General features: G+C 36.3%; 2 protein-coding genes across 2 annotated transcripts; both read right to left on the reverse strand.

The window, feature by feature from the left end:
- Window positions 1–1,542: 1,542 nt before the first annotated feature.
- Window positions 1,543–24,477, reverse strand: LOC120120811 (glycoprotein 3-alpha-L-fucosyltransferase A-like). Its single transcript, XM_039140351.1, has 10 exons — window positions 24,473–24,477; window positions 10,263–10,268; window positions 6,151–6,160; window positions 5,745–6,118; window positions 5,028–5,188; window positions 3,675–3,916; window positions 2,933–3,037; window positions 2,468–2,624; window positions 2,091–2,318; window positions 1,543–1,873 (listed from the first exon to the last, which is right to left on the reverse strand). The coding sequence occupies exons 4-10, from the start codon at window positions 6,099–6,101 to the stop codon at window positions 1,618–1,620; spliced, it is 1,506 nt and encodes a 501-aa protein (XP_038996282.1). The 5' UTR covers window positions 6,102–6,118; window positions 6,151–6,160; window positions 10,263–10,268; window positions 24,473–24,477; the 3' UTR covers window positions 1,543–1,617.
- Window positions 13,164–15,143, reverse strand: LOC120120919 (cold-regulated protein 27-like). The gene is made up of 4 exons (XM_039140414.1): window positions 14,976–15,143; window positions 14,590–14,881; window positions 13,288–13,400; window positions 13,164–13,175 (listed from the first exon to the last, which is right to left on the reverse strand). Exons 1-4 carry the CDS (start codon window positions 15,141–15,143, stop codon window positions 13,164–13,166), a joined length of 585 nt encoding a protein of 194 aa, XP_038996345.1.
- Window positions 24,478–25,415: the final 938 nt, after the last annotated feature.

Raw genomic sequence — 25,415 nt, forward strand, 5'->3', positions numbered from 1 at the left:
TATATAGAACTTATTATAAATATAAATAAATAAATTTAACCAAAACATTATCAAAAGAGTGTATGAAACAAAGTATAAACATCAAAATAAAAATTCATAAATAAATTGAAATAATAATTACAGTTTAATTTTTTGTTGTAGTAAAATAATAATGATTAATTAGTAATTTAATATATTTAATTATCTATTAGAAAATTAATAGATTAGTAATTTATCATTTTTTATTATCTATTAGTAAATTAGTAATTATTTTAATGAAATAATTTTTTAAGATAACTACTAAAAATTAATAAAAAAAAATTAATGAGTTGCTCGCGAACTTATCGAGTCAAGTTGGACTTTTCTCTACTCAACTCATTAAGGTCTTGAGTCAAGCTCGAGTTCGAATCGAGTCAACCCGAGTTGAATTTTTATCAAGTTTTGACCGAGTCTAGTTCAAGCTGCTTAACTCATTAAGCACCCTTAATTGGATGGTTGTTCATGGGTTCGATGATAATTTTTAGATAAATTACACGTTTAATACTCCAACTGACATTTTTTCAATTTTGATCATATAATTATTTTTTTTTTGTAAAATCATATCTATTGTTTAGATTTGATTTGATTTTGGTCGCTCGCTAAAATATATATGATGATATTGATGTTTTAACATAAAATAATATCATATCATTGTATAAAAAATTAAAAAATATCACAACAATTCTATTAATTGTTTAACGATGAATGCAGGGTTGTAAACGAGCCGAGTTGAGCTTGAGTATTATTGAGCTCAACTCGACTCAAAAACTTTAAAATGCATCTCGACTTGGCTCGAAAACTCGCGAGCCTAAAATTTTCAAGCTCGATTCGAACTTGAAACCATGAATTGAAGCTCGTAAAATCTAGAAATTAAAAAAAAATCTTAAACTTAATTTGATTGAAACTCAAGCTCAAACTCGAACGTAAAACTTAAATACATAAAAACTTTATAATATAATTTAAAAAAACAACACATAAATGTTAATATTATTAATAATTTAATTTTTCAAAAAAATAAATTCTTAATATATTATATTTTTCGAGTTGCTCGTGAGCTTCTCGATTCGAGTATCAAGTAGTTTGTTTCGACTAATTAAGAACTCAAATCGAGCTCGAGCTCGAGTCCATTTGAGTGAGTATATATCAAGCTTTAGTCGAATTGATCTCGAGAAACTCACAATCTATCTCGCCTTATTTACACCCCTAGATGGATTACCAAAATAAAATCAAAACACGTAGATACAATAGGTAAAATGAGGTCCACCAATATGTCCAAGAATCTAATATATTCCCAAACTCTATTATATATATATATAATTTTATCCTTATTAACGTCTGGATTCCCAAACTCAAAATCTAACTCCAAAAAACTCACACAGATGATAAGCATTCATATTATGTATAACAGAGAGTTCCCAGCAACATGATCGAAATCAAACTAAATTATCCAATATTTTGTTAATGCTTTGAAGAATTCCAAGGCAAAGGATTAGATGAGACGCAAAACTAACTGATGCATCAGTAAAAACTATAACCATCCTCATCCCTATCAATGATTACAAATATATGATATTCTTACAGGTAATCTGTCTATTCAATCTACACAAATATGACTTCAAACTTGGGACAAGGGTTGTTCTCAATGTGACTCCTTAGATCAGCACCCCCTTTGAACTTGAAGGTATATAAAGCTTGTCTCTGTGTCAAGCCAACTGGATATATTCTGTATACTTTTAGTTCATCCCCTCCTCTGATGCTTTCGGGTCTTTCCGCCTTCCAAACCGGCACATGTTTCAGAGACTTAAACTTCATAACCACTGCTGCCTCCAACGCCACGAGAGTCAAATTCCCAGATCTAATCATCAATGTCAGAAGTTAAGGATTTTCCTCCAGTTTCTACTTTTAGAAGAACCACTAAAATCAGCTCATGCTTAGGAATGTAACACCCAGAAGGTTTCAACTACTTTCCCATCGATCGTAATATTTAAAGAAAATAAAGTCTGGATAAAAAAGGGTCGATAAAAATATGTTGTAACAATTTGCTAATAATAGCTAAAGAACATGGTGGCTACCTCAAGAAAACAGAATCCATCTTAAACCTCCCTCGCTCTCTTACGTATATATGATACAAGGTTTCCGACCCTCTGGTACACTTGCAGGGCCGTCTCTTGAAGTTGGAGCTCTTTTCTTCTTTCTCTTGGATGACTGTTGCCAAATGAATGCACAGACGGCATGACGAATGAACTGCAGCCATATCCACGAGAGCCTTGAATGAATCAGATGGTCCTTCGTACTTCCACCTAATTCATGCATATCGCATGGTCAATAAGATTCCAAATGAAGAACCCAAAACTAAACACAAACCATCAACAAACCTCAAGGGGAGAGGGGTGTGTTTGACTATTCAACAATAAGAACCAGCTTTCTGGTAAATTAGCATACCACACACCTTAGTGATTGATTATACGCAACGGGGTTTTCTGCGAGGTATTTTATTTTTTTGGCAACTGATGGAACATCCTCCAATTCCTTGATATGTAAAAATGAATCTTGAGATGGTGCAAAGTCTTCAATATTTGGAGCACCAACCACAACAGGTATGGTTCCTACAAAATTTTAACGGTTCAGTTGATCAAATGGTGAAACTGAAAAAATTGATATTGAAACATTCAGATCCCAAATGAAAACACATGAATCCTTGCAGCCTGGACCGTAATTTTCTAGATCTAATTTCTCAAAACTGTCAGAACCAGAACAAGTTTCCTACGGAGAAGTTTAGGTTCACTCTAAGAGACTCAAGTATGGAGTTTTTAACATCAATCGAAGGAACAACGGATCGAAAAGAATTATTTTGTCTATCAAATCCTGATTCCTAATATAATGTTTAACGTGCCATTATAAGTACAGCTCATACCTGCAACAAGAGACTGGAAAAACTTTTCGGTCACATAATCCTCTTCATTGGAGTTCTCAAAAGCCAAGCTAAACTGGTAGCGTTTCAGAGCTTCAACTTTTTCCACTGCAAAATTTACATGGAATATACCTGTAAATTACTTCACACAATGCATAACTAGTATGTATGGTTAAAGATACAGCATGTATACATGATATCGGTAAACCACAACTGATTCATGTCTATGACTTCTTTTAGTTAAATATTTACTGCATATCTGAGGTTAACAGTTATCTTCCCCTGAGGTGGAACCTTTGACATTTCTTACACGAGTAAATTTTTTTTGATAAAATCTTACACGAGTAAATCAACCCCGAACTCCTCAGTTCACACCTCTTATAATAATATAAAAAAAATAGCTGACCCTTATTCCCATACGTAATGGGATAAGGGGGAGGTAGGATAGTAGGCTGCCCCCAACGCCAGGTTGAGAGCAGCTTCTGTGATAGACCTCCAAATTCTGAAATGCCCTCCGTGAGAGACCTCTTATAATAATATGATCTCTCAAAATAGTGAGAGGTCTAGAAAATCTTTCCAAGTGATACAACCCTAGCCAACTCAGCATTTTGGTTCAGCCATTCTGGTTTGAATTGAACTGTTTCCATAAATTAGAAACTACAACATTTAACAGTTATAACATCAAAGTACATGTCGGTATATACCTAGTTTAAATATAAAAAAGTGTAACAAAACAAAAACTCACCAATTCCATTATGATTTCTATGGCAACTGCCATAAGAATCAATCTTGATATTTGCCTTTTCAAGCCCAACAAGTGCTTGCAGACGAAAATTGCGGGCACCGCAGTTAGAAATGAAAGCAGCTGCATGGGCCTTCTCAGTCTTCGGCAGCACCGGTGCCATGATATCATACTCAGCCCATGAAAAGTATCCAACAGGTATATCCGATGAAAGGCTAGTCGTCATTACAATATCAAAACCCCTCCTAATTCAAAAGGAAAACAAAATAAAACCATTAGTATTACAGAAACTTCCCATTAGCTAGAATCCACTTTAAGTCTAGCTCTGTAGGACAGCTTATCCAGTGAAACAATTGGCATACTACAAACAGTTTGGGAGGCAATAGTCGAGTTTACTTATGTCGAACACTTCCGGAACAGAAGCAGCTTAATTACAAAAAGAAGCTAGAGAAATTACTTAATACTTTTTGGCAGAGATCTCATTAACTTTTATCAACCATATAAACATGCTAGAAGTACGTGCTAAAGATTATTGAAAACATAAGGACACGTGTATAGCCATGTCCATGAGCCTCCTAGATTCTCGAAACTGTAGGAAAAAGCTTGTTAAAGAGAATATTGGAAAGAAATACTGTTACCTTTCAACTCATCAAAAGTAGACTGAAATCTTAGGACTCGTTAGAGAAAAACTTACATCTCTTTTTAAGGTTTTGGTAAAATTCAACTAGCCTCCACAACAATACTCCCCTCTTGAAGAGAGGAAGGTAAAAAAAAAAACCCTTGTCCTCAAACTCGGATTCGGGATAAACTTCACAAAAGGTAGCTTCCTCAAGAGTGATTGGCATTTGTTCAACTAGAGAGTCTACCTTGGCACCTACCCGAGTTGCAAACTTGTTTAACACCAATCATTTTATCCATTCCTTCAAGCATTTGATCAAAGACTTGGCTTTTGTTCTTAGAAAAAATCACATCTACATGCTGATTGCATATTTGTTCTATCCTTATTCGCATATGCTCAAACTTTTTTTTTCATTGCCCAGTCAGCCAATGCCAAAAATTGTTAGCTCTAATACCAAATTATCAGGATTTTATTGCGATCGATAGCTCATTTCATCAAAGAGAGACTAAAACCTTTCAACTCATGAAAGATAAACCGAAACCTTAAAACTCGATAAATAATAAAATATTTTTTTACGGGTTTTGATAAAATTCAACTTGCCCTTGCCTCTGTTTGATTAAAATAGCGATTAAATCATCAAGGATGTGTTTGGATGAACAACTTCAAAATTTTGGAGATTTGAAAAATCTGTGTTTGTTTCAAATGCAACCAAGTCATTAGGGATTGTGCTTACCCACCGTCGTGCCTGAGCAATATTATTCTCCGAATAGTACGAAGCCGATTCCATTGAGCGCAGCACGGTAGCTACTCCAGATTGTTGAGACAAACCAAAGGCAGCATCTGGTTTCTTACTGGGATCAAATCCAAACGTACAACTCACACCACAAGTTTTCCACTCCTACATACCATGAAGATGAAGTTAGCAAAACACAAAGAAAAGCCACTTAGCCATGAATAACAATATGCAAAATGATAACATTTTAGAGTGGGCTAGCAACTGTAAACAGCATCTTTAACTCCTAATGTTATATATATATATATATAGTTTAGGATCCACTTATACACTGTAAAACCATTTTAGCTTTACACATATTTAGGGTCATTGGATGAGTGGAAATAAAAATTTTACTGTGTAAGTGGATCCTTTTGGTGGGGGTGGGGGGTGTACTTCGTTTGATCTAGGGACACACTATGGAGACATGATCTTCACTCAAAAGCTATAATACATAGACATTATTTTTATCTACATTTCATATGTTTCTGTCAAATTGTGATAAAACTTTACTAATAACCTCATAATTTCATAGACAAATAAATAAGAGAAATTGACAATCTCGGAAGATGGTTCACAGACCATCAGTACAGTGTTCAATACGCTAATTATCTAACGCCTAGCAGAGAAAAGACCTTGTATCGTATCAACATTTTGACTCAGAAAAAGAAAAGAAAGAAACCTGGTCAGCACCAGAAACCCAGATGGGATCCTTGGCAAAATCCCTTGAATAAGTCACGGCATCTACCCTTTCAAGCCACTCCTCACAACTCTCTTTCACCAAGCCCCGATCGCCGGCAGAGGAGTGTGATTTGTGGAACATCTCAGGCCATGAATCTAAAAAGGCAGCGTTTTTGGCCATGTCAAGACGACCCAGAAACGCGATTTCAGCTATGACCACAAGGGCCACAACCAAAGGCATCAAACTGCACCATTTCCTTTTGTTGGAAGCCGATGACGAAGAAGGTGGCAAAGTATTGGAGAGGGGCAACCCTTGTTGCTGGGTTTTTGGTCCTCTTAGATTTGAGATGATACCCATCAATAAAAAAACAGAGCCTCCTTGCCTGTATCTCTCAATCTAAAGGAACAACCTTTGTTTCCTTTTAAAATGCTATAGATGTTAGTTGAATGAAATGAAGAGTTGCAGAAGATAAAAAATTGACATTTTTCTTAATTTTTCCCTTTCTCTTTGGATTTGTCTGTTTGCAGCACAAGTTGTCCTAACCCAAAAAAAAAACAGTGAGATGAAGGCGCAGACTTGCCTCCTTCAAAAAGTCTACGGACTTGGGATTGGGGTCTACTGGCGGCGTTGATCATTTTCCCGAACCGAAAAATATATACCTTCTACTATATCCGTACCTAATTTTTTTTAGAGAAAATTCAGAGTGGATTTAAAATAATAAAAAATATTAATTTAATTTAAAAAATACTCATTTGTCGGTGATTGAGTATTTATCACCCTAAATATGAATCCGACCCAATTCGAACATTACATTTAAAAAAGTTTAACCCGACCTAAATCCATAATTTTTTAAAATACCCGACCTAATCGGATCTGATCGGGTATTTTAAAATTATATTTTTTTCTGGGAGGGGTATTTTTCACCCTAAACACTAATCCGACCCAACTCGAACATCACATTTAAAAAGTTTGACCCGCCCCGAACCTATAATATTTTTCAAATACTTAATCCGATCGGATCAGATCAGATCAGGTCGGAACCCGTCGGGTTCGGGTCTCGTGTCCATCCCTAACCCCCGACCCGATTGTTAGTTCTTTTTTCACTCTTTTTTGGATAAATATATTTGTTTGGTCCCTCAACTTAATTTTAGTGTAAAGTTTAATACATATATTCTATCAAATTAAATACATCATCTTAATCTCTTGGTTCGAATATTAAATATTTAGGGCGGTTTCTTTTTTTAAAAAAAATTGAGAAAATATAATATTTTTTATTAAGCTAAGATGACTACAGAGTAATATCTATTTTAAATACTCATAACCATTTGACATTGAACGCTCAATCATCCTACTGCAGTCGTTAGTGTTTGAACATGCGAGCTTTAAAAAACAACAACAATTCCTTTAACCACTAACACAAAATAGTTCATACATAATAATTTTTTTTAAATAAGGAAAGTAATTTTAATTGGACAAGTAAGATTAGAATAATGTTTTTCTATTTTTTTTATTAAATATACCTTTCAATATTCAACAGTTTATCACATTAAATTTTGATAGCCATACTTATTAATTTTAGTTTTGTTTCATACTTTTTGAAGCTTGTACTTTAGAATATGTTTGCAGTTGCCTTTTACTTAAAACTTTGTATTATGAATAACTTAAACGTTACATAAAATAACAATTCAGTCATAAACAACTCAGGATTAAACATATTTATTACTTTGAATAATTAAATTTAAATTTCCTTTGAATATACAGGTTAATTATCTTACTGCATCAGCGAATTCTTTTACACAATAAAATTTAATCAATCACCATATATTATCGATGGCTTATATAACTATTAATTCAAAACACCTATTACTGGACTAAAAAACTGTTTATAAAAATTATTATGTTTATATTATTTTCTGCTTGTTGCCGTATGCCAACACCAAATTCAGCACACTCGTATAATAAGTTGTTTACACCGGAAATCTCAAATTATATCTAAAATTTTAAATTAATTTATAGGTTTTAAATATACTAGTTTAATCTTTAAATTATTAATATAATCTCAGTCAGACATTTTTATTAGTCTGCAATTTATTTAAAAATTTTGTTTTAGATCTAATACAAATAATATATCAAATATTTAAATATTGATATGTTTGTATAAATAATTTAAATTTGGCATATAAAAAAATATATCATTAAATCCATATTTATTTAAAAAAAGGGTTCTTACTGGAATTTGTGTTGGATCTTATGAGTGGACACAATTGTTCTTCAAGCAAACAGTGGACAAAATTGTCTGTAATTTTCCAACTGGGGCAGTGTTGGGAAATAAACCAAGTACAAGTAATTTCCCTATAACCAGATTAGTGAGAATGCAAAATAAAAGCGGAAAAATAATACCCGAAATTGATAACGGAGTTCAGCCAATTGTGCTTACGTCTCCGGACTGCTGCAGATCTTTTACTAAGAGAGAAAATTTACACTACTCACAAGAAAACTCTCTAGTATTGGGAGAAAGAAATGATTTTTTTGGGATGGTATTGAAGCTAAATGAGCTAGGGTATTTATAGTTGAAACTTAAGGACTTAATCTGTAAATACCCTAAAACCTAGGGATTAATTGTGATTATCCCATTATCATTTTTCAACAAACATCTACCAAACTTTGAAAAACTATTTTTCAAAGAAACATTTACCAAACTTTGAAAACCATTTTCAAAGAAACATTTACCAAACTTTGAAAATCATTTTTTCAAAGTTGGTTATCAAACTTGAAAACCATTTTAATACTTTCAACAATCTCCCACTTGAAGACTGATTTTAATCTGTCTTCACACCTCGATCAATGCAACAGCTTTTCTAGTCTTGTTACTCTAGCATGTCAACTGAAGTTGAACACAACTTCAGTTTGTCTGTAGTCACCGTCTTTGTCAACATATCTGCCGGATTTTGAGCTCCACTGATCTTTTCAAGTTTCAAAATCTCATCTTCCAGAAGAGACCGGATAAAATGATATCGCAATTGTATGTGCTTTGTCCTGGAATGAAAAGACGGATTCTTTGCTAGATGTATAGCACTTTGACTGTCGCAATACAAGACATTGTTTTCTTGTTTCTTGCCTAACTCTTCCAAGAAACTTTGGAGCCAAACCATCTCCTTGTTAGCTTCCGTAACAGTGACATATTCTGCTTCAGTTGTGGAGAGAGCAACTATCTTCTGTAGTTGAGAAACCCAACTCACTGCAGTTCCTCCTAGAGTATAGACATACCCTGTAGTGCTCCTTCTGATGTCAACATTTCCGGCTAAGTCAGCATCTACATAGCCTGTCAGTATCGTATCTCCACCTTTGAAACAAAGTGCTTTGTTTGTGGTACCCCGTAGATATCTGAGGATCCATTTGACTGCTTCCCAGTGTACCTTGCTCGGATTATTCATGTACCTGCTAACAGCTCCCACTGCTTGAGCAATATCTGGTCTGGTACAAACCATGGCATACATCAGACTTCCAATCGCTGAGGCGTACGGCACCTTCACCATGTGTGCACGTTCTTCATCCGTCTTTGGTGACTGTTCTTTGGAGAGTCTGAAATGAACACCTAAAGGTGTACTTACTGGTTTAGCATCTTGCATGTTGAACCTGGAGAGTACTTTGTTGATGTACTCAGCCTGTGATAATATCAAAGTCCCTGACTTTGTGTCTCTCTTGATCCTCATCCCAAGAATCTGCTTTGCAACGCCCAGATCCTTCATAGCAAATTGCTTTGACAATTTTTGCTTCAAGTTTATAATCTCTTGCATGTCTGAGCCTGCAACGAGCATGTCATCAACGTACAATAATAAAATAATGAAGCTATTGTCGAACCTCTTGATGTAGCAACAATGATCTGCTTGGCATCTAGTAAAACCACTGCTACTCATGAAACTATCGAACTTCTTGTACCACTGTCTAGGATCTTGTTTTAAACCATACAAGCTCTTCTTCAACCTGCATACCAGGTTTTTCTTGTCTGCCTCTATAAAGCCTTCTGGCTGCCTCATATAGATTTCTTCCTCCAAATCACCATGAAGGAAAGCTGTCTTTACATCTAACTGCTCAAGATGTAAATTCTCTGCAGCTACAATTTTCAACACCAGTCTGATTGTAGACAGTTTCACGACTGGAGAGAAAATTTCATTGTAGTCAATACCTTCTTTTTGCTGAAAACCTTTGACAACCAATCTCACTTTGTAGCGTTTGCTCCTATCATGCTCTTCTTTGATCCTGTAAATCCACTTGTTGTGAAGCGCTTTCTTGCCTGGTGGTAATTCAGCTAATTCCCACGTCTGATTTGACAAAAGCGAGTCCATCTCATCTTTCATGGAAGACTCCCACTTGACTGAATCCTCCACTTGCATTGCTTCATCATAGCACTCTGGTTCACCATTGTTAGTCAGCAACAAGTAGTGCAAAGAAGGAGAATACCGTTGGGTTGGTTTAGGAATTCTGGAGGAGCGTCTTAGTTCTGTGTGCCTGGTTCTTCTTGAACTGCTTCAGGACTGATCTGAACATCATTTCCAGAAATCTCCTCAAACTCAACAAATTCCTTTGTTTCAGCTTTGGTATTGGAGCTGCTTGATTCTACAGTTGACCTGTCTTTGTACATCACATTCTCATTGAAAATGACATCTCTGCTTCTAATGATCTTCCGATTTTCATAGTCCCAAAACCGGTAACCAAACTCATCACCGCCGTAACCAAAAAAGACACATTTGTTGGACTTAGCATCAAGTTTACTTCTTTCAGCAGAGTCTATGTGTACATAAGAAATACAACCAAACACTCTTAAGTGTGAAAGGTTTATTTCTTTCTTGCTCCAAACTTCCTCTGGTATTCTGCCATCCAAAGGAACTGAGGGCCTACGGTTGATCAGGTAAGCTGCAGTGTTAATAGCTTCAGCCCATAGAAATTTGGGCAATCCGGCATGTATCCTCATGCTTCTGGCACGTTCATTCAGAGTTCTGTTCATGCGCTCTGCTACGCCATTCTGCTGCGGTGTCATGGGAACTGTTTTCTCTATCTTGATCCCATTGTTTGCGCAAAAATCTCTGAATCTCCTATTTTTGTACTCTCCTCCATTGTCAGACCTCAACCGCTTGACTTTCATACCATTCTCATTTTCCACCATGGCCTTCCATTTTCTGAAGGTATCAAAGACTTCTGATTTTTTCTTCAGAAAATTAACCCACACCTTCCTTGTAGAATCATCGATGAAGCTGACATAATATAATGAGCCTGCAAGAGATGGAACTGGAGATGGTCCCCATACATCAGTATGAACTAACTCTAACTTTTCAGCCTTGGGTGTCTTACCAATCTTTGCAAAGCTGACTTTCTTTTGTTTGCCAAAGATGCAATCCTCGCATAGTCCGACATCTACATTCTTTAGATCCGGCAGCTTCCCATTTGATAAAAGTGTCTTCATCCCTTTCTCGTTCATATGGCCAAGCCTTTTGGTGCCATAGGTTTGATTTTCCATCATCATCTGCTACTGCAATGATATTCTCTAAATTTGAGGTTACATAGAGAGTACCAGTCTTCTTACCACGAGCAATGACGAGTGCTCCTTTGGTAATCTTCCATTCACAACCTGAAAAGGTTGTATTGTATCCTTCTTCATCAAGCTGTCCTACAGAAATCAAATTTCTTTTGAGACCAGGAATATGTCTCACTCCTGTAAGCTTCCAGGTGGTCTGGTTTGGCAGCTTTAGTCGGATGTCTCCTTTTCCGACGATCTTCAAGGTTTCATCATCAGCAAGATGAACCTTCCCAAAATCACCACTGACATAGTTCTCCATGATTTCTTGGCATGGCGTGGAGTGGAAAGATGCCCCTGAATCCAAAATCCATGATTCAATCGGACTGTTGACGCTTAAAATCATGGCATCACCTGTCTCCTCCGTCATATTGGCAGATTCCTGTGCGCCGGTATTTTTCTTCAGTGCTCGACAATCTCTTTTAAAGTGGCCCTTCTTGCCGCAATTATAACAGGTAAAATCTTTATTTCCTGTTCTTGATTTTCCCCTTCTGGATTTCGATCTGCCACGATTTGAATTTCTTTCTAAAGTTCTCCCTCTGGACTCCGTGTGCAAGGCTGAGGAGGTTGATGCTTCATCCGATTCTCTCCGTCGAATTTCTTCGCTCAGTACCAGATCCCGAACATCGTCGAATTTTAATTTGCTGTTTCCCGACGAACTGCTGACTGCTGTAATAGTAGCATTCCAACTGTCTGGTAAAGATGATAAGAGAATTAAAGCTCGAACTTCATCATCAAATTCAATTTCCACTGAACTCAACTGGGTTGTGATTGTGTTGAGTTCATTTAGGTGTTGTGCCATCGATGCCCCTTCCGTCATTCGCAAATTGAATAATCGCCTCATCAAATGAACTTTGTTTGAGGCCGATGGCTTCTCATACATACTGGAGAGAGCCGTCATAAGACCCGCCGTGGTCTTTTCCTATGCTATGTTGAAAGCAACATTGCGGGATAACATCAGTCGGATAACTCCGAGGGCTTGTCTGTCGAGAAGAGCCCAGTCTTCATTCTTCATGCCCTCTGGTTGTTTTCCTGAGAGGGGTTGATATAGATTTTTCTGGTATAGAAAATCTTCAATTTGCATCTTCCAAAATCCAAAGTCCGCACCATCGAACTTTTCAATTTTCACCTTCCCTTCGTCTGCAGCCATCGCTCCCACTCGAATCTGGCTTCGTTTGGATCGTTTCTGACAATTTTTGCGAACCGCCGTGTATTAGAACACCTCCGTCGACAAACTCGTATCGCCGACCGAATTTCACTATTCACGAAATTCACTATTCACGTGAATAGTAACCCGAATAGTAACCTCGCAAAAAATTGACAAAATTCACAACCCAAAAGCTCTGATTACCAGTTGTTGGGAAATAAACCAAGTACAAGTAATTTCCCTATAACCAGATTAGTGAGAATGCAAAATAAAAGCGGAAAAATAATACCCGAAATTGATAACGGAGTTCAGCCAATTGTGCTTACGTCTCCGGACTGCTGCAGATCTTTTACTAAGAGAGAAAATTTACAGGTGTTTACAAAACACTCACTACTCACAAGAAAACTCTCTAGTATTGGGAGAAAGAAATGATTTTTTTGGGATAGTATTGAAGCTAAATGAGCTAGGGTATTTATAGTTGAAACTTAAGGACTTAATCTTGTAAATACCCTAAAACCTATGGATTAATTGTGATTATCCCATTATCATTTTTCAACAAACATCTACCAAACTTTGAAAAACTATTTTTCAAAGAAACATTTACCAAACTTTGAAAACCATTTTCAAAGAAACATTTACCAAACTTTGAAAACCATTTTTTCAAAGTTGGTTATCAAACTTGAAAACCATTTTAATACTTTCAACAGGCAACCTGAAGAAGAATTTCATAAATAATAGAAGTGAGAGTTCCAAAACATGAAGCATCATTGAATAACTGAAATCTTATATAAAAGCCAAGGACACGGTTAAATTTTAACTTTTACTTGACTGTTACTTGAAGCATTAAGCACTGTCGTCGTCTTCAAGCATTTTGCCCCACATATCCAGCAAGTCATTTCTCCTTGGTCTTCATCCACAAAATTCTGATCTGAGACCTCTATAAAAGACCAATTACTTCAGTTAAGCATCAAAATCAAGCAGCCAAAACACATGAACGAAATTAACAAGGTTGAAATGTTCAAAAGGGAACAAACAAAATAATAGTGTAAACATGATCGTCTCATGGAACATACGAAGGAAAAGTATCCAATGACAAGGAAATCCTCAAGTCACAGAAATAAAAGGAATAGACAACAGGTGGCTTCCTTACAAGGAATTAGAAATGCTTAATAACCGATCGCTTGGATGATTTCTGATATTAACGCATTTAGATAACCCATATAATATGCAAGAAAGAAAGATTAGTTGCTAAATTCAATGAAATATAAAGGTCCGAAACTTTTTAGTACTTCAACTCATCTTCTCAGGCTTCACTATTATCCTTCCATTTCTTGTATAAGCTCATATCCTTACTACAATTATCAAGATGTTTTCAACTGCCCAGCTCTTGGTAGATACAGCAGGAATCCTCCAGCAAACCATTCATAAAAGTTTCCTTCAACCTAGTAATGCAAAACCTGGTACTTCAATTACTTTCCTTTCAGCCTGATCATAGTGAAACACAATTCCCACATGGCATCTCTCCAATTTGAGTCCGTTTGGAATAAGTGTGGTGTGGGGCCACCCTCCACACCAGATGTGCCCCCCAGCCGAACATGTACTTCATCCAATCTATTCTAATCCAATAAAAAAGATCGCCTGTAGGTCTTCCCTCATTTGAAACCCACATTTAAAGCTTCTAGTAACAACTAACAAATAACGAAATACGAAATCCAGATGCGCGCACATACACACATAAACAGTACACTCACTGTGAAATTTGGAGACACTGTTGAACAAAGGCAACTGCTCACAAGACTTAAAATATGTAAGATCAAGTTGCTTTCACCAATCATGCAAGGTCTAGATAGAGAGAAAGATAGCCAAAGCAGACAAGCCTTCACTGGTGTCAAACATCAGTAACATAACCCGTAAGGTTCATCTGTGAAACATTTCCATCAAAAGCATACTAGGAGAAGAAAACATGCTTGTGTGCAAAAATTTCCAGAAAATTAAGGCATGCTCATGAGAAAGTGCAATGGTTCAAAGCATGCACCAGCATGGAATATGGGAACTCAAAATAGATGTGAATGGGTGGAGGAAAAAGAAAAAAATTCTAGTACATCGAGGCTTTTAAGTAGATTTACCAGCATTGCAGCTACCCAAGCTGTGATTGCATGAATCAATGATGGGATTCTGCTCCGAGTTTACTGCTGATTTGCCAGAAAAGTCTGTATTACTTCTCAAGTAGATTCCATCATTGGATACCACAATTTCTATTGGAACAGGAAATGTTGTTATGCTGCTTTTGCCTGCAGATGTAAAATTATGTAACCTTGGACTTTGCACCACAGAACCAGATTTAGCAATGGTTTCCAAGAAAAGATCATTGCTCTTATAATTCATCTTCTGGACACAGTCATCTTGTAGTATCGGAAACTGAAACGATAATGAAGATAAATTATTGAAGTAATGCAGTTAATCGATATATAATCCTAATGTGAAGAAGGCACAAGCAGATTAAGTTTCTGACCTGATGAGAAGAATTATGTCCAGCTGACTGTTGTGGGAATGGACATTGCTTCCACATTCCCACTTGTGGATGACAGCCATGCAAACTCCTAGAATAATGCAACTGCTTAACAAATGATTCTTCTAAGAAATCAAGATAAGAGTTATGCTTCTCATTTGTCCAAACCATAGTTTGTCCCTGCTACGTTAAAAATTAAAATACAAAAGGAGAAGAGAGCTCTAAAATAAAGAGAAAAATTGAATACAACACGTTGCATGCAGGGGAAAAATTAAAGCATTTATATAAGACTAATCAATAAGGAAAAATGGTTTCCTACAACAAGAGGACAATCTTTTAACTTACCATCCAATCCACAGGGACTCCAAACAGCTGAAGTATATGATTCTGCTAGGTTCTACCAAAACCATGCTGACATGTTAGGATTTCTCACATAGATTTTATTACACGAAACATATGGAAAAGGTGCTGAAAAATACTTAAGTATAGGTTGGAAGCACTAGTTGGTGCCAATAGGAAATTGCAATTCTAAGGAAAAGGAATCCAAAACTGCAAGGCTAAAAGCTACATCAGGAACTTGGAGATGACAGGATAATAAAAGCTGCTGATGAGAAATCTATTGATAGAAAACATGACGGAAAAAGACAAACTTAAGGCCATCCTACAGGGAACCTAACCACCTCCAGCATAACTCAATCTTATGTACTAAATTGAATAACGAAATGGAGGTCTTGTACATAAATAGAGGGCACCAGAGCATGCTGATAACCTAAAGGGAACCAGGTCCTAAGAGTCGTAAACAACAAGTATGTAATAGAGTCATAAGCTATACATTAGTCATTATAATACTCTATTAATATGTACCTTTTCTTTATCAAAAGGGCAAACAAGAAATCTCTGTAACAAGCAAGGATCGATAGAAATAGCAAGGTGATGGAAGAGGGTCAATTAAAACAAGTATAATAATCACTTATTCTAAGTGAAAACCCTCCACTTCCATTTAGGATGCCTTAATACCCCTCGTGAATCAAAAGCTTAGCCTCGGACAAAGAGAATGGTGTATAGGCTATTTTTCCAAATCCTAACATTTAGCCTCAGTATGTCAGATCAGCAAGAATGAGGAATATCCCAAATCATTGACCCAACCTTTTGCCTCAATCTACCATTTTATTTGGATACCTGTTAAGAAAGATGACATACTTGTCCAATGGTAAATGTCTAATATAAACTTAAGATTTTACTTATAAAAAAGTTACTCTAACATAAAAGAATAGGAAAATGTAACAAATTTTAATATAGTATGCCAAAACTACCTACCACTGACCAATCTCGAAATGTAACAAATTCTAACTAGAACTGGAAAATAGACTTCCAAAACTACATCCAGCCTTCTATTCCACTATTAAATTATCAGAAACTAAATCTTCTTTTGAAAGTAAAAGAAAAACAAACTCCAAATTAAAATATTAAGCTACCTTGATTATCCATATCATCTTGTAGAGGGAACAAAGGGTAGCTATGTCCTCTCAGGTTCATTTGGTATGCTATAGAAATTACAACCAGGTAAAAAGCCCCTGTTTGGAGTTCATCACCTTTTCTTTCCTGGCAATGGTTTGAAATTATATCACATTTTTCATTGGCATGAAGACAAAACTCTCTTAAACCTATCAGTAGGGACTGCTTTCGACAGTTTTGATCCCCACAAATATCTCAAACAAGTACGAGGTTAATGAGATACCAAAACTTTTGCTCTATGATTCAGAGTAAAATTTGAACCCATAGGGCATATAGAATACTTTTGTAGAACTGCAAGGAACCAGGAATCACCCTAGAATTTTAAACAATCATATATTTTAGATATTTTTTTTATATATTTTCTATCCGTAACTTATTTTTGCACCTAAAATTTTATAAATTTATTCTCCCCTAAAATTTTAGAAGAGCATCCCTTATCATAAAATTTTGTATCTATCCCTACGAGTAACTGAATTTCCATTTCTCCACTCCAGAACCGCTAATCATACCAAACATGGACATAGCAACATATTTGACACCCAAAAATGTTTGAAAATACTTTTTTTTATAGTTGTACATAAAAATATTAAAAATAAAATTGACACTTTTTTAAATATATTATCACCACTCTAAAAATAATTGACACATCTCGAAAGAAATTGAAACCAATCGTTTGAAACCCCCCCCCCCACCAACTTAAAAACCCATTATAAAATTTTCTAAATACAGAAACTGCAATTTTCTTGCTCCGACAAAACAATATTCTAGAATTATCATACGTCACTTAAAACTAAACACTAAAATATATATCTCAAGCAGCCGTCTTTCGGTTGGGCCCAGAATTATGTTTCGACGTAATTAATTGGATTAGAGTTATCACCGATCACTTCAAAAAATATTTAGGTGGATCGGACACCATCTTACCTGATCTGCGTTTTATCAGAAATGTGTCGGGCTTAGAAGTCGATTACGTTCAAGGAATGATTAGCACCCTTGAACCGCTCTTTCGGTACCAATTAATTTTTCGATTGTCTTAATTGCGAAAAGTTAAAAATTTAAATTACCCGATTTGAATCATTTACCTTTGATCAGTTGGAGTCCTTCTAACAATGGGTCAAAAAAGGTTAGATAATAAATAAATAAAGAGAAAATAACCTCAGTGACCAAAAATCCCATATAATATACGATTTTAACCAATTTTTTCCGGATTTGCCAAAATGACCAACAAAATCGCAATGCGATCGCTAATTCGCAACACGATCTCCATTATCGCAAATCAGTTTCCAGATTCGCAACGCGATTATGACTATCGCAATGCGATTTTCCAATTTCGCGTTGCGGTTTTCCCAATTCGCAATGCGTCGCAATGCGAATAAGTAAATCGCAATGCGAATTTGGAAAATCGCAATGCGAATTTGGAAAATCGCAATGCGAATTTGGAAAATCGCAATGCGAATTTGGAAAATCGCAATGCGAATTTGGAAAATCGCAATGCGAATTTGGAAAATCGCAATGCGATACTGATTATCGCAACGCGATACTGATTATCGCAACGCGATAATACAAAATCGCAATCATCTTTTCCTCTACCAAAATATGGATCCTCATCAAAATCCAAAGCTCATATGGTGTCAAGCAAAAGGCAATCAAAATCGCAATCATCTTCAAAATCCCAATCACAACCAGCTTCACCTTTTGGGACTGTTAACTTAGGTGATTTTTAAATGCAAACGTTGTATTATGTGTATTTTATGTGTGCACTTTTAACATTTTCAGTTAGGCATGTATTAATAACTTGAGTTTGAACATTGCTATGATATGTTCAGTTGTTATCACTTATTAGACATTCATTTGACTATCGTAACGGGGAAATCGCAACGCGAAAATGACTATCGCAACACGAAAATGGCTATCGCAACGAGAAAATCGCAATGCGAAATGAAAATCACATTGCGATTTTTTCGTTGCGATTTTCATTTCGCATTGCGATTTTCATTTCGCATTGCGATTCTCTCGTTGCGATAGTCAGTTTCGTGTTGCGATAGTCTGTTTTGCCTTCAACATAATGCAGATTGAAAATTAACAAATCAACTATTACATTTCAATCAATTAAACAAGCACAAATAAGAATTATGTACACATCAATTAAACAAATCAACATTTACAAATCATGTTTTACAAATCAATTAAACAATAAAAAATAATAATAATTCTTATTTCCTCATCAATTATTGAATCAATGAATCAATTTTTGCACCCGTACATCCATTTCACGCAGCTCACTTAAGGATTAACCTGCAGAAACCAAACATTTGCTCAAACAAGACTTCCTACACATCTAAAACCTACAAACAGCAAATTATTAAATTCTAGGTACTTAACCAAACATTTTCAAACCAAAAGGAGTATATATGTTAACAAAACTTGCATTTGACTTACCAATTAACAATGGATACTTTCATAACGCGGATGCAGGTAGGCAGCATCTCGAATATATCGCTCTAGCCATATAATGCCGAAACCACAAGCCTACTGCAGCTCTATCTCTATCGGTGGGAGGTAGAAACTCTGTGCTTCCCGTCGTCAAATGCGCCAAACACATGCATACAAGAGGACCACAATCCCCTCTGGCTCCCGGCGATTGTTGTGGCGCGGTCTCGTCTCTGACAACTGTGACATTGAACTTCTTTGGCTTCTTGTGTCCAGAATGAGTCCAATAATTAATCCCATCCAAGAATTTAGCCAAATGAGAGCTCCATCCCTTGATAATATCTCTCAAATCAGACAGTGATATGTAATTTATCATGCTGTCATATACTATTATCTTCAGGGATGGGAGCTGAAGTTGGACGAGAAGCCAATGACGACGTTCCAAAACAGGGATAAACACCTGCAATCATAAGTAATAATTCATTTATTTGCACACTTATTTATGAACACCTTTAAAAAAATTTAAAAAATAAACACTAACCTTATTGACCTCCCACCATGCAGGATAAAGTTTAGCTTGTCCATTGCCCAACGAAAATAATTCATCTCGTTGATTCTTCAAGTGAACTGCGTGAAAAGCCGCCGGCATTATTGTATATCGCGATTTTTTTTTTATTTTTCCTAAGCTTCCTTATTATTAGAAGACGTGACACCCACGTATCGATATGCTGTTTTACAAAAAAAGACATATATTAGTGAATTACATTAATTTTAAAAAAAATTAATCAAAATCATATATAAGACAAATATAAGACTTACCTCCCCATCGAAATAGCCACTGTCTTCAACCCCTAATAACACACCCCACCAAGACCGATTAAGCAACAAATACATCTCATCGTTGAGTTTGCTTATGTCAGTGTAACACATTTGGCTCCGCTCATGTAGATAAAAATCAACTGCGGTCTTAGCCCAAAGGGTATTATCCAGAATTGTTTCCGGTAATTGTCTCCTCTCCACTTCAGATACCGGAAGGGTACTAGCCGGTAACTCATACGAGAGCCAACTCTCATCCATCATGTCCGGTAACGGTGGGGGTTTCTCAATAATTCGATATATTACCCCATGTGAATCGGGCTCTGGAATGGTGGGAGGGACCTCTTCAACGATGACAGTGGCCTCTTGAACGGTGGGGGGGGACTCTTGAGGGATGATAGGGGCCTCTTGAACGATTGGAGGGGACTCTTGAGGGATGACAGGTGAGTCGGGCTTTTTCTTGCGGAGTCTTCGCACCATTGGGGTGAACGGAGACGTAATAGCACGTGCACGCCGTCTGATGCGTGAACTCCGTCGTGCAAGGAAAACCCGACGTAAAGCATCCACCTTATCGGGCAGCTAAAAAAAAATTAATACATAAATCAGTAAATAAACATACATGATGTTAAATAAAGACAAATATGTTTCAAACTTGCGTTGTATTCACCCAAGTCATTATTCTATCATAGTTCACAAAATGCATCAGATAACATTCCAGAAGTAAGCACTTATATAAACATTTAAAAGGACAACATATATAAACATTCCAGAAGAAGAATAGTTTACTTTCGCAACACGAAACTTACTTTCGCAACGTGAAAATGACTATCGCAACGCGAAAATGGCTATCGCAACGCGAAATGAAAATCGCAATGCGAAATGAAAATCGCAACGACAAAATCGCAATGCGAAATGAAAATCGCAACGACAAAATCGAAACGCAAAACACAAATCGCATTGCGATTTTCATTTCGCATTGCGATTTTGTCGTTTCGATTTTCATTTCGCATTACGATTTTGTCGTTGCGATTTTCATTTCGCATTGCGATTTTGTCGTTGCGATTTTCATTTCGCATTGCGATAGCCATTTCCGCGTTGCGATAGTCATTTTCGTGTTGCGAAAGTAAACTATTCTTCTTCTGCAAATTGAAACTTGAATGGATTGCATTACTTCAACCAAAAGACAAAAACAAATACTAACAAAAACAGTTTAGCAGTATTGGCAGCAACCGAATGAATTTATTAAGCAATCTAAGTGAAATGGTTAATCTAAGTGAAATTACGAGTAAATTTATTATCAAGTTAAATATGAAAAATCTTAAACTTACCTCGTTGCGTAGAGTATGAACCTCATTTTGCAACGATGCTACCATCTCACGTAGAGCGGCTACCTCACCGTGTAAAGTAGACACCTCAACACGCCATGCACCATCGTCTTTGCGTAAAGTACCGACCTCCTCACGCAAGGCATTGACCTCATCACGTAACTCCCCTAACTCATCCCGTGGAGGTGGAGAACAGGGAGATAAACGTCGTGGCATCTTTGCCGGTCGCCTATCTTGCAGTGATGGTGGAGAAGAGGCTCGATGATGTGACATAATAGGTGATGGCTGTCGTTGTGGAGGTGTATAGTCAGGTCGATCAGGTGATGGCCCTGGGTGAGGTGATAGCTCTGAGTGAGGTGATGGCTCCCGAAGTGGAGGCTGCTCATCATCCGTGCCATCAAAAAAACGCTTACTAGCTTGCCACCAATCAGTGGCAAGCTCAGCTTCCGTGGGTGTCAGCCTCTGTAATGGAGTGTTGGCCTCCTAACAATATAAAAGCTCAAACAAAGTTAAACGTGTACTAGTAATAACTTGTTTATAAACATATGGTAGTATTTATGTTAACTTACATTATTTATTATCGTATACCGTAGTAAATCTTCCCATTGCAAGGTCCGTTTCCTCTTCCAAGAAATAACCCTGGGAATATCATTTGAAGTTTTTATTGCATATGTCTTCATGGCGGGAAATGCCTCAAATATCCAAATCTACAAACAATATAATAACAAACATTAGTAATTGTTAAATAATTACTTATAATTTTAGAAACATTATATAAAAATTCTTACCTTAAAGGCCCAAATAAAGCCTGTCAAGTGTATTTGGAACCATCGCCATGCAAACTTTTTCGATCATCCAAGGCAGACGATAACTTATTCCATGTAGCTTTCCATAAATACGAGCCCCACGGAAATAGGTTCCACGCATTTAGGTCTTCTACCAATTTGATTAGATCATTCGGAATAGGTTGTCTGGCCTCTCTGCCTAAAAAGCCGGCATGCAAAAGTATTAGAAGGCATACTCGGACAACATCGACGTCATCCATCCGAGTAAAACCATATTTCTTATTCAATAATCTCGTCAGGTCTTCCACGTGTAGATTCGGCCTCTCCAGCTCAGGAAAAACCCGGGATAACCATGATGGGCGGGTAATGTGTCTAGTGTACCGACCTACATCATCGTGTCCGAAGCGTAGACCGGTGATTAAGCAAAACTCCTCCCGCCCAAAACATGTATACGCCGGTGGAAAATCAAACCATATCTCTTCATCACGACGTTGTATAGTATCTGGTAGATCGCTAATCATGGTTTGAAGAAACAGGTGTGTCAACATCGCATCTCCACCGGGATGTTGTACTTTCAACCATGGCCCGAAGCAAGTATCCTCAAACATTTTTCTTTGTGCAGGTGAAAGCTTCGACGCAATTGTTTTGGCCAGGCTGACTTTATTTCTTAAGGTCAATTGAGCCGAATAAAAGTTCTACAAAAACAATAAACATACTAAGTTAGATATACCAAAAACTACACTGTGAAGATATACCAAAAACAATAATAAACATAAAGAGTAGTAGTTTATTCTTTAAACTTAAATTTGCAACACTATGAATTTCTTATTTGTCTTTGTTTTTTTGTTGAAGTAATGCAATTCATTCAAGTTTCAATTTGCAGAAGAAGAATAGTTTCTGAAAATGACAATCGCAACACGAAAATGACAATCGCAACACGAATTTGACTATCGCAACGAGAGAATAAAATCGCGTTGCGATTTTGTCGTTGCGATTTTCATTTCGCGTTGCGATTCTCGGTTGATTTAATAAGCAATCTAAGTGAAATGGTTAATCTATTATTGAAATTACCAGTAAACTTATCATCAATTTCAATATGAAAAACCTAATAATAATGCAAAAATTTCAAAAAGAAAATAATTAAAAAACTAACCCTCGGTGGTTGATTTGGTTGATTTTCCATTTCTGATTGTGAGGGTGGCTCTGAGAGATGGAGATAGACGGATTTCGCCAGAGATGGGGACGGGATTTCGTCAGAGATGGGTGAGAGAGTGAGAGATGGAGATGGGACTGAGTTGTGATTTTAGGTTTTAGGTTATGAGTTTCGATTACGGGATATACTGTGGACGGTTCAGTGTTCCAATATATTAATATTCGTGTTTGGAATTTGAAAATAAAATACGCGTTACGATACTAATGGCGCTTTGAAAATCGCATTGCGATTATGTATTATCTCATTGCGAAAGTCAGTATCGCGTTGCGAAAGTAAGTATCGCGTTGCGAAAGTCAGTATTGCGTTGCGATTTTGTATTATCGCATTGCGATTTTCCCAATTCGAGTTGCGATTTACTTATTCGCATTGCGAATTGGGAAAATTGCAACGCGAAATTGGAAAATCGCATTGCGATAGTCATAATCGCGTTGCGAATCTGGAAACTGATTTGTGATAATGGAGATCGCATTGCGATTTTGTTGGTCATTTTGGCAAATCCGGAAAAAGTTGGTTAAAATCATATATTATATGGGATTTTTGGTCACTGAGGTTATTTTCTCATAAATAAATAAATAATTTAATAAGAAATACCAAAATGATAAATCAAAGGAGAGAAAAAATAAATATATATATATATATATATATATAAAAGTATTTAAAAATAAAGTAATAAATCAAAGGGATATAAAAAATAAATAAATAAAAAGAAATGAAAAAATGTTAAATGAAATAAAAATAATATGAAAAAAATAAAATAAAATTTAGAGGGCCAAATTGGAATATTAACACACAAAAAAACATGTAACATAAAAAACAAGACTAACATGTAAACCCTTAAAACTTGTAGGACCAAATAATAGTTAAACCAAAATGAGATAGTGGTTAAAATAAAATGCTAGCAAATATAATACCCAAAGTCGAGTTCTAATGAAATTAACAAAACAAATAAGTGTCAAACTAAAATAAAAGTATTGAAACATTGATACTCAAAATAAAATAAATTGAAAGTTTAATCCATGGCTAGAAAATAGAATTACCAAGGACGAGGGACCCTAGATGACATTATCCCCCGAACAAAATTAAAAACACTCCCCATTGAAACTACGTCGTTTCGTGGGGATTATATAAGGCCCAAAACAAAGGCCAAACTCGCCCACAACCTCATTTGCTCACTTGGTTCCCTCTCTCTACTGAAATGAAAGAAAAAAATTCTCTCGCCTCTTTCTAGCCGTCTCTCATCAGAGGGCCACCGGTAAAGACCGATCACCATCAGACACCGCCGTCGGCAGTGGTCGAAAAAACAAAAAAGCGATGAGACGTTCCCCTTACCACCCTAAAGATAAATCCGTGACCAAAATCCCACAAAAGCGTAGATCTACGCCCAAAGATCCGGTTTTTTACCTCACCGACGGTGACTCTTCGGTTCTCCTGGTGGGTTTGGCTCCTCTTGGCTCCGACCGTCTTTGTAACTTCGAATGGTTTTTATATATAGTTTTTAACTCTGGGTTTCTTCCCTTTTGTGGTTTGGTTTAGTGGCGTTTGGTTGTATTTTGGTGATGGTTTTTGTCTGTTGTTGATGATGGTTTTTTTGCCTCACTGTTGATCTCTTATTTGTTTGATCCTGCTGTTGGTTTCGTTGTTGATGGTTCTCTATTTGGGTCTTGTTGGCCGTGGGTTGATGTTCTGACATTGTTGATGGTCGCTTTTTGTTCTCGTCGTGGGTTCGATAGCTGCTGTTTAGTATTGTCTTCCCCCTGTGACAGGCTTGGTGGGGTATTTATACCCCACCGTTGGTGGCTCATTTCCGGTGATCTCAGGGTCGATCCTGGATATTCTGGGATCGTTCCCGATCTTGTTACGACCTGCGTTCTGTTTGGTGTTGTGGAACGTGTTTGTTCCGATTTTGTTGCCTGTTTGACCGGTTTCATTTCCGGTGATGCTTGAGATTGCTTATGGCTGTTGGATTGGGTCAGATCTAACGGTCCAGATCTGACTGTATAAATGATGTCTTAAGGTTTTTCCCTGTTGCGGTGTTGTGATATTAGGGTTTCTAAACCCTAAACATTATCGAGCTAGATCAAGCCTATCTGGTTGGACTGTTACTGGACCATTTCATTGGACCCTATTTTGGACCTAAAACAAAAAAAATAATAAGTAATAAATAATAATAATAATAATAATAAATATAAAAAATTATTTTTTTTGTAAAAAAAACTATATAATATAAATTTTTAAAATATTTTTTTAAAAACTATATATTATATATAAATTTTCAAAAATATTTTTTAAAAACTATATAATTTTCAAAAATATTTTCAAAAAATATATATTATATAAGTTTTCAAAAATGTTTTCAAAA

Source organism: Hibiscus syriacus, unplaced genomic scaffold (genome assembly GCF_006381635.1).
Source record: "Hibiscus syriacus cultivar Baekdansim isolate YM2019G1 unplaced genomic scaffold, ASM638163v2 tig00110348_pilon, whole genome shotgun sequence".
Lineage (NCBI taxonomy): Eukaryota > Viridiplantae > Streptophyta > Magnoliopsida > Malvales > Malvaceae > Hibiscus > Hibiscus syriacus.